The sequence below is a fragment of the Oncorhynchus gorbuscha genome, linkage group LG12, assembly GCF_021184085.1.
Source record: "Oncorhynchus gorbuscha isolate QuinsamMale2020 ecotype Even-year linkage group LG12, OgorEven_v1.0, whole genome shotgun sequence".
Taxonomy (NCBI): domain Eukaryota; kingdom Metazoa; phylum Chordata; class Actinopteri; order Salmoniformes; family Salmonidae; genus Oncorhynchus; species Oncorhynchus gorbuscha.
This window is the reverse complement of record NC_060184.1, coordinates 54,285,828-54,304,324: the sequence shown is the minus strand read 5'-3', so window position 1 is coordinate 54,304,324 and position 18,497 is coordinate 54,285,828. Positions and strand designations below refer to the sequence as shown.

The window sequence follows — 18,497 nt, the reverse complement described above, 5'->3', positions numbered from 1 at the left end:
CCCAATCATGTCCAATCAATAGAATTAACCACAGATGGACTCCAAGTTGTAGAAAAATCTCAAGGATGTTCAATGGAAACAGGATGCACCTGAGCTCAATTTCGAGTCTCAGAGCAAATGTTCTGAATACTTATGTAAATAAGGTATTTCTGTTTTTATTTTTAATAAATATGCTAAAATCAGTTTTTGCTTTGTCATTAAATGTGGAAAAAAGAAGGGGTCTGAATACTTTCTGAATGCACTGTAGATATTGGTGTAGTACCCAAGCCAAATATTTTCAGTCTCCTGAGAGGGAAAAGGTTTTGTTGTGCTCTCTTCACGACTTTCTTGGTGTTTTTGGAAAATGATAGTTTGTTGGTGATGTTGACATCAAGGAACTTGAAACTCTTCACCCGTTCCCCTACACGCCCAGTCGATGTTAATTGGGGCCTGTTCAGCCCTCCTTTTCCTATAGTCCACGATCATCTCCTTCACAATGAGGAAGAGGTTGCTATCCTGGCACCACACTTCCAGGTCTCTGACCTCCTCCCTATAGGCTGACTCATCATTGTCGGTGATCAGGCGTACTACTGTTCTGTCATCAACAAAATTAATGATGGTGTTGGAGTCATGCTTGGCATTGCAGTCGTGGGTGAACAGGGAGTACAGGAGGGGACTAAGCACGCACCATTGAGGGGCCCCTGTGGTGAGGATCAGCGTGGCAGACGTGTTGTTGCCTAACTTTACCACCTGGGGGGGCGGCTCGTCAGGAAGTCCAGGATCCAGTTTCAGAGGGAGGTGTTTAGTACCAGGGTCCTTAGCTTAGTGATGAGCTTTGTGGGCACTATGGTGTTGAAAGCTGAGGTGTAGCCAATGAACAGCATTCTCACATAGGTGTTCCTTTGTCCAGTTGGGAAAGGGCAGTGTGGAGTGCAATTGAGATTGCGTCATCTGTGGATCTGTTGGGGCGGTGTGCGAATTGGAGTGGGTCTAGGGTTTCCGGTATGATGGTGTTGATGTGAGCCATGACCTTCAAAGCAATTCATAGCTACGAACGTGCTTCGGGGCGGTAGTCATTTAGGCAGGTTACCTTCGCATTCTAGGGCACAGGAACTATGGTGGTCTGCTTGAAACATGTGGGTATCACAGACTCGGTCAGAGAGAGCTTGAAAATGTCAGTGAAGACACTTGACAATTGGTCCATGCATGCTCTGAGTACACACTCTGGTAGTCCGTCTGGCCCCACGGCCTTGTGAATGTTGACCTGTTTAAATGTCTTTCTCACATCGGCTATGGGGATCGTGGTCACATAGTCTTCAGGCACAGCTGGTGCTCTATCCGATTGGCTATTCGATTGGACAGCACAGTAGGAGCACTCGATTTAGCCAAAGATCCCCTGTTCCGCGCGGTAGGCAAAGTTTGTATTTTCATACAAATTAAATGGTCTACCTGGTGCACAGGACTTCTGAACCAAGTGCACCTACCGCCAACAGCACAACACAAAAAAACTGAGCTCAAGCGTTTATGCTTTTGTCGTTGGCTTTTCTACAGAAATGTTTGGTGATCGACTAGGATGATCGACCTGTTGGTGACCACTGCAATAAAGAATGTGGAGATGGTATAGAGCCCCACAATGGAGGTGTCATAATACCTATAAAACCCAGCAGTCAAACAGGGAAATGGTTCTAATCCTTTTTCAACCATTCATTTTTCCCATAGGGAATTTTAGAAACACATAAAATAAGTGCTGTGTTTCATGAAGTGGTGTAAAGTACTTAAGTAAAAATACTTTAAAGTACTACTTAAGTAGTTTTTTTGCGGTATCTGTACTTACTTTACTATTTATATTTTTGAGAACTTTTACTTTTGCTCCACTACATTCCCAAAGGAAATAGTATATTTTTTACTCCTTACATTTTCCCTGACACCCAAAAGTACTTGTTACATTTTGAATGCTTAGCAGGACAGGAAAATTGTCTAATTCATTCACACATCTCTGATCTGGCAGACTCACTAAACAAAAATGCTTCATTTTTAAATTATGTCTGAGTGTTGAAGTGTGCTATCCGTAAATTTAAAAAATGAATAAAAAAATCCTGCCATCTGGGTTGCTTAATGTAAGGAATTTTAAATGATTTAAACTTTTACTTTTGTTACTTGAGTATATTTAAAACCAAATACTTTTAGACTTATAATTGATGTACTTTTTATACCACTGGATTTCGCGTAAGCTTACCCTGGTGTGACTTTTTGATAATCATATAAATCTCTCTCGGACAAGGAGATTTTATTAATATATTCGGCTATATTTACTCTCAGAATCAAAAATGCTAATTAGCATCAAAGTAGACATCATGCACGACTACAAATCCCTGTAAGCTCCTGCACGTATTCTCTAGCTGACACCTTTGCTAACAGGTATTGTGTCAATCTAAAACATGTACAAGAGAGTCTACAGAACTGTCAATGTAATTATTACTAAATTTAGCAAACATTAGAGAGTGAAATCAGAGATTCTTACCGTTGCCTCAAATCGGTAGTCTCGTCCAGATGCTCATGGCAGTTGTAGTTCTTTATATGCTTTATGAGTGTTATGACATATACTGTGGTACTCTATGGCTGTAGTTTGCTTACATCTCAGAGATAGCTTCTGTCATTACCTGTACACTGTATGTCATTTGCCCACGGAACCATTGTGGAGAGATTTCCGTGGAGATAATTCCGAAGTATCAATAAAAAAAATCACTGCATATCCGACGATAGTATACTATGTGTAAATATTTTATGTTGATTCTATTTCATGACTAATTCAAACCAGCACTGCATTCAGTCAAAGTAAGTTGATAAGGTGTACAATAATGTGTCTTACCAGTTTTGGGATCAATAGAGAAATATGGCTGTCCTTGGAGAATACTGTAGACAACTCGGGCACTATTTCCATACGTTGGGTCATCAGCATCCGAAGCAGTAACTTGATATACAGAAGTACCTGAAAATATAATGAAAGAAAAATCAGAATCAAGCATTCTTATCGACATGTGATACTTATGAGTATATGTGTCTTCATGAGTGCCTTTAATTCATACAGAATTTGTTTTGATGTTGGGTAACTTCATATATTTATTTGAAGAAGTAATAGTTTCAGGACTGTTGATGGAATTTATATGTTTAAATGAATGACTAGAATATTACACCCTGAAAGCATATAATTGTATGAAATTGATTAGGATCATTACATTATTATTAATGATGTATGTAGTTTTAGTCAGTAAAATTATATATCTGTACAATATATAATTTTAGTATCTTAAACACAGACTGTCTGAGCAGAATTCAGTGCCGACCTTGCTAGGGGCCTCTGAGAGATTTGGGAGAAGGCAGTGAGTACTGCCTAATCTTGAGGGAGAACAGGGAGTGCTTCTCACGGTCCCTAATCTTTGTCGACTGGGTATTGATACAGTATGTGCGTAGGATACTTACTGTTCGTGTGTATGTATGTGCGTATGATATCTACTGTTTGTGTATGAAAGTATGTGCGTAAGGAGCTAGTATAAAATGAATGGTTTTGTACAACGAACTAGCGCTCTCATGAATAAACATTTTGACTATCTTACAAATTCTGGGTTGCAGGCCGAGTAGTGTAATTAAATTGGGTTATGAACATTGAGAACATAATTCTCGTGACAATTTGGTCCTTCGAGCCGGATCTCAATACCTGCCTCTGTCGTCCCAAGAAACTGCTGAAAACCGTGCATGGGCGGATCCAGGATCCGTAAGACAAAGACCTGACCTCTGAATCCAGGGTTTATTTCAGGCCAGTGGTGAACTGGTACATGACAGAGGTGGTGACGAGATACAACCTACATTGCTTTTCCCAGTCTACGAGACGAAGGTCAGTAAATCTTTATTCACGAATTCTGGGGAATTGATGCTCGGGCTACATTCAGACATTTTTGATTGTTTTTGTGTAGTTTAGGTGATGATTTTAAAATTCCCATAAGGCATTCTAACCCGGTGACCTATCTTTAGAATTTTGTGTAAAGTTTTAAAGGGAACAAAGTATTCTATGCAAATGGAAGATAGGAATTGGGTGTAGAGCCACCTAGGCAGCAGTAGAAGGGGGTCCGTAATGACACCGGGTATCTGCAGTACCAATATAAACTAGAGAATATTGAGATCTAAATCTAATTAATCTAGGGGATATTAGCAGGAAGGGGAGAGTCAGATCTTCGCACATCTAGATCTGATTATCCAACGAAGAAGGGAAGCCTAATTTAGCGGAGTGAGTTACGAGATATTAACATCAAAATAACAAGCAACACCAGAAAAATAGGCTGCTGACTAGGGATTTATGACCCCTGGAAAATAGCTTATAGGTTGTATACGTGTGAGACCTAGTGTCCGATCGGCACCTCTATAGAGGTTTCTACAGTTTCAAGAAAGGAAAAGCACACATAGGTTAAGAGATAGCAAAATAAGCATAGTAACTGTGAGCCCACACATAGGGAGTAGTGACATACACATCAGTGAGACACATAGGAGTAATTTAATCAGAATTAGAAATACATACACATAGATTTTGAGAATAAGATAAAGGGAAAATAGCACATAAATAGATCATAGAAATACATACACATAGATTTTGAGAATAAGCATAGGAACTACAAGGTTTTACTAACGATGGGTAGTAAATCCTCAAAGGAGGTCCCGGAATTAACCGGAGATAAGAGATAAATCTAATCCCAAAATGGAGAGGTAAATCTAATGCCCAAAATGAAGAAAGAAGTATGAATTTGAGAGACGTCTAGATGTAGAAAAATGTGATTTAATGGTAAAGTAGATACATAAGATGTGTGTAGATAGTCACGGGAAACAGCAGGTTGAGGGTTAACTACCTGGCTGTCTGAATCCCAGAAAAGAAGGTAAGAACGCAAGCGTAGAGAAAGGGTGGGAGAAATTTGCCAGAAGGATATCAGCAGGGGAAATAATTATGTGCGTGTGAGACCTAATAATTTATCAAAAGTCATAATAGTAATTGTTCCTAAATGCTGAGTAGGAGATAGAGAGAGGGACACGGGTAATGAGAGGAAAGGAAAAGAGAAGATAAGGGGACATACAAGGAAAAAGAGAGAGGCAGAGTGTCATGTTTTGTCATTTATTATCTTGTCTTGTCCCTGTGCTTCCCATTCTATTCGTTTCCCTCTGCTGGTCTTATTAGGTTCTTTCCCTCTTTCTATCCCTCTCTCTCCCCCTCCCTCTCTCACTCTCTCGCTCTCTCTTCTCTCTATCGTTCCGTTCCTGCTCCCAGCTGTTCCTATTCCCCTAATCAATCATTTAGTCTTCCCACACCTGTTCCCGATCCTTTCCCCTGATTAGAGTCCCTATTTCTTCCTTTGTGTTCCGTTCCTGTCCTGTCGGTTCCTTGTCTAGAATTCACCGTGCTGTGTTTGTGTATCGCCCTGTCGTGTCGTGTTTTCCTCAGATGCTGCGTGGTGAGCAGGTGTCTGAGTCTGTCTGGTTCAAGTGCCTTCCCGAGGCAACCTGCTGTTCACCTGCTGTTCAAGATCGAGTCTCCAGTTTGTCCTCGTCATTTCGAGTGAAAGTTGTGTTTTTTGTTTGTATTTACTTTACTGGATTAAAGACTCTGTTTTCGCCAAGTCGCTTTTGGGTCCTCTTTCACCTGCATGACACAGAGACAACGAGAGAGAGAGAGAGTAAGGAGAATCCTCGCTGGGGAAAAGCTTGGACCTTTTTTCTATTTTCTGGGAATTGTCTCGGTAGTACGTGCCGGAGTTTACGACTACAGACAATTATAATAATTGGGTTATTTGCGTCTCTATCATTTCAATAGTGTTGGTGGTCCAGGGGTTGAACTCTTGCCTACACGCGGGAGAATTGAGTTCGCATCTCAGCCTATGCACCAATAGACTAAAATTAATTCTGATTGTAATTCAAATATTGATATGTTTGGCCGGGAGAGATACGGTTGTTAGTGTTTGTTTAAGATATAAACTGAACGTTTTAAGAGCTGGTTTAGATGAAATTGAAAGACTAATTCATTCTAAATAACATTGAGGCTATTTTGATGTCATACGTTGTCTTGCCTAACTGATCTACTGGAATAACGTATTGAGAAAGGAGTCAGATTGAAATTACTGAATCATAGAAGAGACAGTTACCTAAATCTAAGGAATTCAAAATAATAGAGGAGAGATAATTGTGGTAGAGTTGTGCCCATCGATTGGTGTTTTTATTCTTATGGATTGACTGATGTAGGTTATACATTTTGGTGATTTGCATATTGCTTTTAAGTCTGGGACAATTCATAAGGGTGAAGCCGAAAGAGAAGGTAAAGTTATAGATTGTTTAGGTAACACCAGTGAATTTGAACAGGAAGTGAATGTATTCTAACATTATAATCTGTTTCCATTGCGTGGAACAATGTCAGCTCAGCAAAGTGGATTGCAGGTTGAGATTTTATTTGAATTTAAAGGGACAGTGCACATTAATCATAGTTTTGTGTGTGTCTAACGTCAGGGTTTCCTATTAATAAGCATTTTCAGAGACTGTTTGCAGACATACTGAATGGGATTTAATGTTGCAAAGCAAGCTTGGGCTAAACTAGTCAAGTAGTAGGGGAATTTCATAGATTTAAAGTACAGTATTATAACCAAGGGTAGCGCACATTCAATTAAGTATAATGAATCATTGAGGAAATTTAAAACTAATGATTGGAGGGAGTACAATGGAATTATCATTATTATTAGGTTTTGTTTGTAGTAAGCGTTTGGGTTTCTGAATCGGGGTAGTATAATGAATGCTGACCAAGTGTTTTTTTTCTGTGAAAGGAGAGCTTCATTGTCTTTCTTTCAGATGTTTTCTGGGGGCTGTAATCTTGAAGGGAGCGAGTGAGATAGAGGCATGTTCCTACCAAATTAAAAAGGCCTGGAAATATTTTGTTTGTTTTTAGCCTTTAGGCTTGAGGAGATTTCCATGTTTCCTAGATACGATATCTTAAAGGGGTGCACACACATATTGAATATTAGAAGTTTTAATTAAACACGTGAATTATTTTGATAATGTTCTGGGAACCTAGGATACAACACGTAGAAAATGTTTGATGGTCTTTCTTTAATTTGTATAATATAGTATGAAACACGACTGTAAAAGGGTGGTATGACTTTTGACCTCTATCATGGCTTTCCTTTGTGGTCTGATCAGCCTCATGGGAGGGCCATTTGGATAATGAATTTAAATAATGGATGACAGTTTAGCTAATCAGGTAGAACAAATAGAAGGCCAGAGTTAGGGACCAGAACAGGTAGACATAGAATATATACTAGCAGAACACATGAGAAGACTGTTTGTTAACCAAATCCGTATGTCCAAGATTTTGTGTCCTACAGGTGAATTACAGGAGAAGGTGATTCACTCAATCCAACCAGGAGACGGGGGGGGAGGAAGGCACTGTATGTACACATATAAACACTGCTGACACTGCTGATCACACGCAGAGTTAGGAGAAGAACCAAGTACCAACAGGGTCCAGGGGTTACCTCCTTATCAAATATTTCCTATCCCGACCGTTCATCACTGTGTGTGCTCCTAGAAGTGTGAGTATGGGGTGGTACCTAGCAGACCGACTAAGGGCAGGAGAGGGTTGGCGGTTTTCGGGAAGAGTAGGTGCTCTGAGCTGCATCATAGTCTTGGTAACCTTTCTGATACTTCCAGATCCATCACCTGCCGCTACTGATTATATGACGCCATTGTCATTGATACAAAGTAAAATATAAACTACAGAATAAGGAGTCAAAGAAGATCAAGATGTAGGATTTAAGGTAAACATTAAACAATTCCCTAGGAAAGCAATAACTCTAGAGAGATTGGCTTGGCCAGATTGATGTACTCGGCCAACCCACCTCGGTTCACTTTAAAGTTTAAAAATAATAAGATTACAAAAATAGTTTGAAATGTTTTGGCAAAGTTTACAGGTAATTTTTGAGATATTTTGTAGTGACGTTGCGCAAATTGGAAGCTGTTCAAAAGGACCGTTTGTGATGTTTTTCGGACATATAAGAGTGCCAACAAAAGAAGCTCGTCAAAGGTAAGGCATGATTTATATTTTATTTCTGCGTTCAACCCTGCAGGGTTGAAATATGCTATTGTCTCATTGTTTACTGTTGTGCTATCATCAGATAATAGCTTCTTAGGCTTTCGCCGAAAATCCTTTTTGAAATCTAACATGTTGGCTGGATTCACAACGAGTGTAGCTTAAATTTGGTATCGTACATGGTTGATTTAATGAAAGTTTGAATTTTATAGCATTTTTTAAAATTTGGCACTCTGCATTTTTCCTGGCAATTGGCCAGGTGAGACATCAGTTCTGTTATACTCATAGACAATATTTTGACAGTTTTGAAAACTTTAGAGTGTTTTCTATCCTAATCTGTCAATTTTATAATTATTCTTGCATATGGGCATGAGAAATAGGCCGTTTACATTGGGAACGTTATTTTTCCAAACATAAAAATAGTGCCTCCTAGCTGAAAGAGGTTAATGGCTGAAAGGTAATCGTTAATGTGACGGATTTAGGTTTGGAAGTACAGGAGACAATTCTTAACCTCACAGCAGCTTTATCTGATGTAGGGTGGGCTCGTACCAGCAAAGGATGCATACGATAGAAACTTCCAGAAGGTGGTGGTTAGGCACTTGCGCTCCTGGATTATTGGTCCAACCAATTGGAGTTAACCTTTCTAGCGCAGGGGTAGCGGAACTCAAGAATATTTTTTAGAAATATGTAATTTTCACACATTAACAAGTCCAATACAACAAATGAAAGATAAACATCTTGTTAACCTCTCTAGGGTATGTGGAACGCTAGCGTCCCAACTGGCCAACATCCAGTGAGATTGCAGAGCGCCAGATTCAAATACAGAAATACTCAATGTAACAATTCAGAAAACAAAACATATTTTACATAGGTTTAAAGATGAAGTTCTTGTGAATCCAACCACAGTGTCAGATTTTTAAAATGCTTTACGGCGAAAGCATACCTTACGATTATTTGAGAACATAGCCCAGCAGACAAATCATTACAAACAGTAACCAGCCAAGCGGAAGAGTTACACAACTCAGAAGTAGAGATACAATTAATCCCTTACCTTTGATGATCTTCATATGGTTGCACTCAGAAGACATTCATTTACTCAATAAATGTTATTTTTGTTCGATAAAGTCTCTTTATATCCAAAAACCTCTGTTTTGTTTGCTCGTTTTCTTCAGTAATCCACAGGCTCAAACACAGTCAAAACAGGCAGACAAAAAAAATCCAATTTGTATCCGTAAAGTTCATAGAAACATGTCAAACGATGTTAATATTCAATTCTCAGATTGATTTTAGCCTAAATAATCTATATTATTTCAACCGGACAATAACGTTGTCAATATAAAAGGTCAAAAAGAAAGGCAATCTCTCGGGATTGCGCATGAAAAAGCTCTGTGACACGTCAGGGTCCACTCATTCAGACTGGTCTTACACCCTCATTTATCAGAATACAAGCCTGAAACAATTTGAGTCCTGAGTCAATGGATACTGTAATGGCATTGAATAGAAAACTACAAAACCAACAAAAAAACTACTTCCTGAATGGACTTTTCTCAGGTTTTCGCCTGCCAAATCAGTTCTGTTATACTCACAGACACCATTTTAACAGTTTTGGAAACTTCAGAGAGTTTCCTATCGAAATCTACCAGTTATATGCATATCATAGCTTATGGGCCCGAGTAGCAGGCCATTTAATTTGGGCATGCTTTTCATCCACAATTTCGAATGCTGCCCCCTACTCTAGAGAAGTTTACCTTTTTGGGATAGGAGGCAGCATTTTCACTTTTGGATGAATAGAGTGCCCAGAGTGAACTGCCTCCTACTCTGTCCCAGATGCTAATATATGCATAGTAGTATTGGATGGAAAACACTCTGAAGTTTCTAAAACTGTTTGAATGATGTCTGTGAGTATAACAGAACTCATATGACAGGTGAAAGCCTGAGAAAATCCAACCAGGAAGTGGGACATCTGAGGTTTGTAGTTTTTCAAAGCTTGGCCTACCGAATACACATTGAGATATGGATGAGGTTGCACTTCCTAGGGCTTCCACTAGATGTCAATCGTCTTTATAAACTGGTTTGAGGATTCTACTATAAAGGAGGGGCTCATGAGACCCATTTGAGTCAGTGGTCTGTTAGAGAGCCTCGGTCTCATGACGCGCGCTCCCGACAGAGTTACTTCTCATTCCATTGCTTTTCTGAAGACAAAGGAATTCTCCGGTTGGAACATGTTAAAAACATCCTAAAGATTGATTTGTTTGACAGGGACTGTAACGGAACTTTTCAAGTTTTTGTCTGGATGAAGTGCCTGCGCCTCATGAAGATGGATTACTGGGCTGAACATGCTAACAACAAGTGGCTATTTGGAGATGGATGGAACTTTATGGAACAAATCAGTCATTTATTGTCGAACTGGGATTCCTGGGAGTGCCTTCTGATGAAAATCATCAGTTTTTTTTTTAAATCTGACAGCGGTTGCATTAAGGAGAAGTCTATCTATAATTCTGTGAATAACACTATCTTTTGTCAATGTTTATTATGAGTATTTCTGCAAAATCACCGGATGTTTTGGAATCAAAACATTATTGCACGTAACGTGCCAATGTAAACTAAGATTTTTGGATAGAAATATGCACATTATCGAACATAACATACATGTATTGTGTAACATGATGTCCTATGAGTGTCATCTGATGAAGATCATCAAAGGTTTGTGATTCATTTTATCTATATTTCTACTTTTTGTGACTCTTATCTTTGACTGTAACAATGGCTGTGGTTTTTTCGACTTGGCTATGACATAACATAATCATATGTTGTGCTTTAGCTGTAAAGCATTTTTGAAATCTGACACCATGGGTAGATTAAGTCATCAGAGGCCAATTATAGGAGGCTAAAGTAGGCACAGGAGGAGTTTTGACCAGGATGGGAGTAGCTTTGTCTCGATGCTATTGGCATCCTCAGTGAAGTTTCAGATTAATTCAAAGCTATGAATCCAATAGGTGAAGACTTTACCACTACGTTCTTTTGGTGGTTGACAATAAATAAAAATGTGGATTGGATTAATGACATCTTTTATAATCACCAGAGATTTGTGAAGGATACTGGGGACGCAGTAAAGCGGTTCTCTGACCAATTATCCGCCACCTCCCTCATGACCTGGTAAAATAGACTGACTCTCGATATGTTAATTGGCAGAAAAGGTTAGGGTATGTAGAATGCTTGGGGTTCATTGCTGTACATGTATTTTTTTATAACATTGCCATTGCTGTATGTTTAAATTGTAATAACACAGCTCCAGAAGAATCAGTGACCAAGGCCCTGGCTCTTTTAACCACATTAGCTCATGATTTAGCGGAAAACTCAAGGGTGGATAATTCTCTAACAAATTGGTTTGACAGTATGTTTGGGAAATGGAAAAATGTCAAAATCACTGTGTTGTGGGCAACTTTCACCTGTATGAGTGTTTTGGTGCTGTTTGGATGTTGTTTGTTCCCCTGTGTGAGGGGTTTGATTTCCAGGACTCTGGAAAGGTCAATGACGCAACAGATGGTGAGGTAAGGACCGATTCCGAGCTCCGGCCAGTGGGATTACTAATACAGGCATCCAGGCCTAGGAGATGGCTCCGTTTCTTTTAACTACAAGGAGCCAATGTTAGATGAGATTGTTTTAATGTTTAAGACTGTTTTTTAATGAATATTGTATTAAAAATCCTAACAGGAAACATTATAGGCCTAAAACAGTCATTGCTGAATATCAGATGTACATACATGTATTGGTTTGAATTATTCTTGTATACCATTTATGTTTCCATATAGTATTTGAGGTATCAGTGTATATTATTTAGTCATTAAGGGTGGATTGTTGATGTAATTATTATTATTATTATTAATATTCCACCCTGAAACCATATGATTGTATGAAATTGATTAGGATCATAAAATTATTATTAATGATGTGTGCAGTTTTAGTCAGTAAAATTATACATCTTTACAATATATCATTTTAGTATCTTAAACAAATACTGTCTGAGCAAAATTCGGTGCCGACCTTGCTAGAGGCCTCTGAGAGATTTGGGAGAGGGCAGTGAGTACTCCCTAATCTTGAGGGAGTACAGGGAGTGCTTCTCACGGTCCCTAATTTTTGTCGGCTGGGTATTGATACAGTATGTGCGTAGGATACATACTGTTCATGTGTATGTATGTGCATATGATATCTGCTGTTTGTGTGTAAAAGTATGTGAGTAAGGAGCTAGTATAAAATGAATGGTTTTGTACAATGAACTAGCGCTCTCGTGAATCAACATTTTGTCTATTTAGCTGGGCCTCCGTCTGTTTTATTCAATCAGTATCTTACAAATCCTGGGTTGCAGACCGAGTAGTGTAACTGAATTGGGTTATGAACATTGAGAACATAATTCTCGTGACAAGGGCACAGAGAATGATTACCTTTGGGATTTGTTTAATAACCTCTTACAGCTACCCTCCTACTTTTAGCTCCTCCTGAAAACATACCCAAATCTAACTGCCTGTAGCTCAGGCCCAGAACCAAGGATATGCATATTCTTGTTTTCATTTGAAAGAAAACACTCTGATGTCTGTGTACATGTGAATTGAATGTAAGAGAATATAACACAATAGATCTGGTTTAGATAATACAATGAAAAAAACACACGTTTTTTATTTTTATTGTTGTATCATCATCTTTAAAATGAACAAGAAAAAACAAACATTCAGATAGGATGATGGGGACAATTTCAGTGAAAAACATAAGAGGGCATCAGTACTTTTGCAAAGTTTCAGAAAAGATAACTTCCAAAATAAGTGTGCTACATGACATTTATCATGAAGTCACCCAGGTGTCCCACATAAGTAGCCCACATGTACCCAAATTGGTGAAGTGATACATTTTGAATGGAATAAGTATATATACAAAATACCAAAATGGTATTCTAACACCCCCCCCCCCCCAAAAAAAAAAAAAAAAAAAAAAACATATACATTTACAAAATTATACTTTCAATATTTGGAAGACCCTCAGAACTCTACACACTATTGTGCTGCTGATGCCAGGTGCCATAGCAGTCTCTTTCTGCTGTAAAGCAGAGGGTCAACAAGCATGTGGTGCAGGTAATGGGGGACTTCATTTTGAAAAGAACACAGCAACGCCTCCATGCTGTGCCCATTTGGCCCTGAGACACATCCATGCCTGCAGAAATACATTTGGGCAGATGAACACCACTTGTGGCAGGAGCAGAAGGGACAGAGGTAGAGGGGCCAGAATGTGGTGCAGTGGTGCTGTGGTGCTGTAGTCAGCAAGCTCCTTGATGAGCAGCTCAGTGAAGGCTAGCTGTGAGATGGGGGGCTTTCCACAGCTCTTAGCCATTTCCTTGTGTAGGATGAATGCATTCACCACAGCAATGTCGATGAAATGATAGAAGAAGGTCTTGTAATATTTCATTGTCTCTTGGAGAACATTGTAATAGCCTATCAGTGCATCTGACAGGTCCACACCTCCCATGCACTTGTTGTAGTCCTTTATTGCAGTTGGAATGGATACATTTTTTGCAGTCCATGCCCCAGTAGCGCTGAGACAACAGGTGTCCGGCAAGATGAACCAGCTTCAGTGGGGGATGGACACCTTGGCACTGGGGGCTCCCATTCGGAGTCAGTGTCACTGTGAAAGAAAATGTTCAGTTAAAATAGTTTCACATATGAGCCCTGTATCAACAGGTATAATAAATAGATATACTGTATATAGAGCACAGGGAACATACGGTTGAATATATTATTATAGGCCTGCTAGATCTACTGTCTCATTTCTATTATTAAAGACCAGATAGATCTACTGTCTATTTTATATTATGACATTTGGCTAGATCTATTGTCTCTATTATATTATGACAGACCAGCTAGATCTACTGTCTCCATTTCACTTTGGCCATTGTTGTGGGCCTGCCCTCCCCTCAACAGCTTCAAATAGGCTATTTCATGAGGGGTGGGGTAAGGTGGAACGCATCTCGGCCATGCTCCCTCTAATCCACAATATGTATATATACACACACAAACATAGGCTATGGGTCATACACATACATACAAACATACTCCCTCCCACAATGTATTGCCAACGTGTACTTTACACATTTCATTACACTTTTATATATTGCTACTAAAAAGTTAAAAAATCACAAATAATATTTTATATTATTAATTACAAACAACGTCATTAGCATGAGAAGAACTTACCAGTCCAAAATGAGGTCCTCTCCATTGAAAAATATTCCTCCATTTGGGAATCAAAGCTATGCTAGCTAAATTAATCGTCCTCCAACAATCTCTGTCTCACTTTCCAGATCAATTTCTTCTAAAATTATGTGTACATCTGTATATCTAGACTTAGATTTAGCTTTCCCTGACTTAGTCGCCATACTGATTGATTTATAAACAGCTGAAGATGCACTTTACCAAAATAGTGCTGTGCGTAACATGCGTGGCTCCTTCCAGTATGAATCTTCAATGGCGAATGACCATCTTTACGCCGGAGTTTACTACATGGGTTGGTCTTTCAACACATAACCATTACATACTGCCGATGACATCAGCTCATTGGCTATCGACCAAGCTAGATTTCAAGACGATCAGTGGTCATTGGGTTAAAATACAGTCAATCAACGAAACAGCGGTCGTATCATTGGTGCACAATGATTTCATTACTTGTTGTCTTTAAATCGGTTTTTTTCAGTCAATACGTCCCGCGAAATGACCCATCAGTTTGGTTGTGTTACAAACAACCAGTTGAGTGCAATGAAACCAAACATGACTGGATAAAGTCACGTTTAGTGTGTGTATTTACATCGAATGTGTCGTTGAAAATTGAATGAGAAGGAATTCACGACACAAGCAGTTCACAAAATGTTTTGTGTTAAGATATTAAAATAGATTTTATCAAACAAAACACCATTCATTGTGTAACAATGAGCATTGGGATTGCAAACAGAGGAAGATAGTCAAAGGTAAACAATTTATTTTATTTCAACTTTGAAATATTTTTTTTTATTGGGCTCTGTCCTCGGATAATCGCATCGTATTCTTTCGCAGTAAATCCCTTTTTCAAATCTGAAAACACAGTTGGATTAGCAAGATTCTAGGCTTTCAAATCATGTGAGACACTTGTATTTTCATGAATGTTTAATATGACTATTTATGTAGCGATCACCGTATGTTGTCGAATTTAATCCCGATAATGGGTTCGGTGCACAGAGAGGTTCATTCTCAAACCTTCAAAGTAAGACATACAGTATGCCTACTCATTCAAGGGGTTTTCTTTATTTTTCATTTTCTACATTGTAGAATAATAGGGAAGACATCAAATGATGAAATAACACATATGGAATCATGTAGTAACCAAAAACCTGTTAAACAAATCAAAATCTATTTTATATTTGTCATGTTCGTCGTGATATTGAGACCAAGGCGCAGCATGAGTAGAGTTCCTTATAATTTAAAATAACTGAAACTCACCTAACAAAACAACAAACGAAACGTGACGCTACTGATGTGCACTGAGGCAAGTAAACATATACAAGATTCCACAACACAAATGAGGAAAATGGCTACATAAATATGATCCCCAATCAGAGAAAATGATAAACAGCTGTCTCTGATTGGGAACCATATCAGGCCAACATAAACATACAAAAAACCCTAGACATACAAAACCCTAGACAAACAAAAACTAGAGTACCCACCATAGTCACACCCTGACCTAACCAAAATATATAGAAAAACAGATATCTAAGGTCAGCGCGCAACAATATTTGAGATTCTTCAAAGTAGCCACCCTTTGCCTTAATAACAGCACTCTTGGCATTCTCTCAACCAGCTTCAGGAGGTAGTCACCTGGAATGCATTTCAATTAACAGTGTTGTGACAAGTTTTTTGTTGTTGCCTTGTTAAAAGTTCATTTGTGGAATTTCTTTCCTAATGCATTTGAGCCAATCAGTTGTGTTGTGACAAGTTTTTTGTTGTTGTTGCATTATTTAACTAGGCAAGTCATTTAAGAACACATTTTTATTTACAATTACAGCCTACCTCAGACCAATTGTGCGCCGCCCTATGCAACTCCCAATGAAAGCCGGTTGTGAAACAGCCTGGAATTAAACCAGGGTCCGTAGGGACACCTCCAGCACTGAGATGCAGTGTCTTAGACCACTGCGCCACTCGGGAGCCCAAGGTAGGGGTGGTACACAGAAGATAGCTTTATTTGGTAAAAGACCAAGTCCATATTATAGCAAGAACAGCTGAAATAAGCAAAGAGAAATGACAGTCCATCATTACTTTAAAGGTCAGTCAATGCTGAAAATTTCAATAACCTTTAACATTTCTTCAAGTGCATTCGCAAAATCCATCAATCACTATGATGAAACTACTGTAGCTCTCATGAGGACCGCCACAGGAAAGTTAAGACACAGAGTTACCTCTGCTGCAAAGGATAAGTTAATTAGAGTTAACTGCACCTCAGATTGCAGCCCAAATCAACTGTTCAGAAGAGACTTCTGTGTGAATCAGGCCTTCATTGTTGAATTGCTGCAAAGAAACTACTATTGTAGAACAGCAATAATAAGAAGAGACTTGCTTGGGCCAAGAAACACAGAGCAATGGACATTAGACCGGTGGAAGTCTGTCCTTTGGTCTGATGAGTCCAAATGTAAGATTTTTGGTTCCAACCGTTGTGTCATTGTGAGACGCAGAGTAGGTGAACAGATGATCTCCGCATGTGTGGTTCCCACTGTGAAGCATGGAGGAGAAGTTGTGCTGAGGTGGGGGTGCTTTGATGGTGACACTGTCAGTGATTTATTTAGAGTTCAGGGCACAGTTAACTAGCATGGCTACCACAGCATTCTTCAGCGACACGCCATCCCATCTGGTTTGCGCTTAGTGGAACTGTCATTTGTGGCTATTTGACCAAGAAGGAGAGTGATGGAGTGCTGCATCAGATGACCTGGCCTCCACAATCATCAGACCTCAACCCATTTGAGATGGTTTCCTCATGAAACCATGAGATGGTTTCCCATTTGAGAAGCATTCCTCATGAAGCTGGTAGAGTGGATGTCAAGAGTATGCAAAGCTGTCATAAAGGCAAAGGGTGGCTACTTTGAAGATGTCCAAATATAATATATATATATATATATATATAGAATATAAAATATATATATATTAATAGATTTGTTTAACACTTTTTGGTTACTACATGATTGCAAATGTGCCTTTTCATACCTAGTTTTGATGTCTTCGCTATAATTGTACAATGTAGAAAATTGTACAAATAAAGAAAAACCCTTGAATGAGTAGGTGGGTGCAAACGTTTGACTGGTACTATATGATACTATCATCATTTGAAATGTCCAATTGGTTATTCCCATTCAGGAGTCTCAAGCTGTTAATAAGTAAAATATGTTTCCAGTAAAGATAGTCTACTACTACTTGCCCAACAGAAGAATAATATAGCTATTGTGATCCACGTTTTTTGGCTTAGCTCAGAAGATGGATAATTTTATCCTCTTGAAAAAGGTCCCATACAGTCAAAATTGTGTATTTTTAAGATATTTGGATGAAACCAGAACAAAATATGATGACTAACGTTTGAAATATGACTTTCTTCTACATTTATAAAGTTTATCATAAAGTTACAAGTCCCCTCCCTCATGTCAAATACTGTGTTTCAGGAGGTGGGATTATTAAGGGAATTTTGTGACCTTTTGTGACGTTTCATTTTATTCTCTTTGCTATTTTAAATAAGTACTGCCTTGTGACCAACAATGCAGGAGTCTCCGTATATCGGCATAGTTTACATAGCTCGGTAGCTATTTGCCTGAGCGTGTCAGCAAATGTATACTGAACAAAAATCTAGATGCGACATGTAAATTGTTGGCCCCATGTTTCATTAGATTAAATAAAAGATCCCAGAAATGTTACATATGTAAAAAAAGCTTATTTCTCTAAAATGTTGAACAGAAATTTGTTTACATCCCTATTGGTGAGCCTTTCTCCTTTGTCAAGATAATCCATCCACCGGACAGGTGTGGCATATCAAGAAGCTGATTGAACAGCATGATCATTACACAATAAAAGGCCACTGTAAAATGTGAGGTTTTGTCACACAACACAATGCCACAGATGTCTCAAGTTGAGGGAGCATTCAATTGGCAAGCTGACTGCAAGAATGTCCATCAGAGCTGTTGCCAGAGAATTAAATGTTCATTTCTCTATCATAAGCTGCCTCCAACGTCATTGTAGAGAATTTGGCAGTACGTCCAACTGGCCTCACAACGGCACCCCACGTGTAACCATGCCAGCCCAAGACCTCCACATCCGGCTTTTTTACCAGAAGAATTGTCTGAGACCAGCCACCAGGA

At 38.9% G+C, this 18,497-nt stretch overlaps 1 protein-coding gene across 2 annotated transcripts in view; it reads right to left on the bottom strand.

The window, feature by feature from the left end:
- Window positions 1–18,497, bottom strand: part of LOC123991125 (cadherin-18-like) — a 412,196-nt gene that overhangs the window by 137,609 nt on the left and 256,090 nt on the right. For both annotated transcript variants that reach the window (XM_046292353.1, XM_046292352.1), the window contains one exon: window positions 2,849–2,968. In XM_046292353.1, coding sequence (XP_046148309.1) covers window positions 2,849–2,968 — 120 coding nt within the window. The remainder of the gene's footprint in view (window positions 1–2,848; window positions 2,969–18,497) is intronic.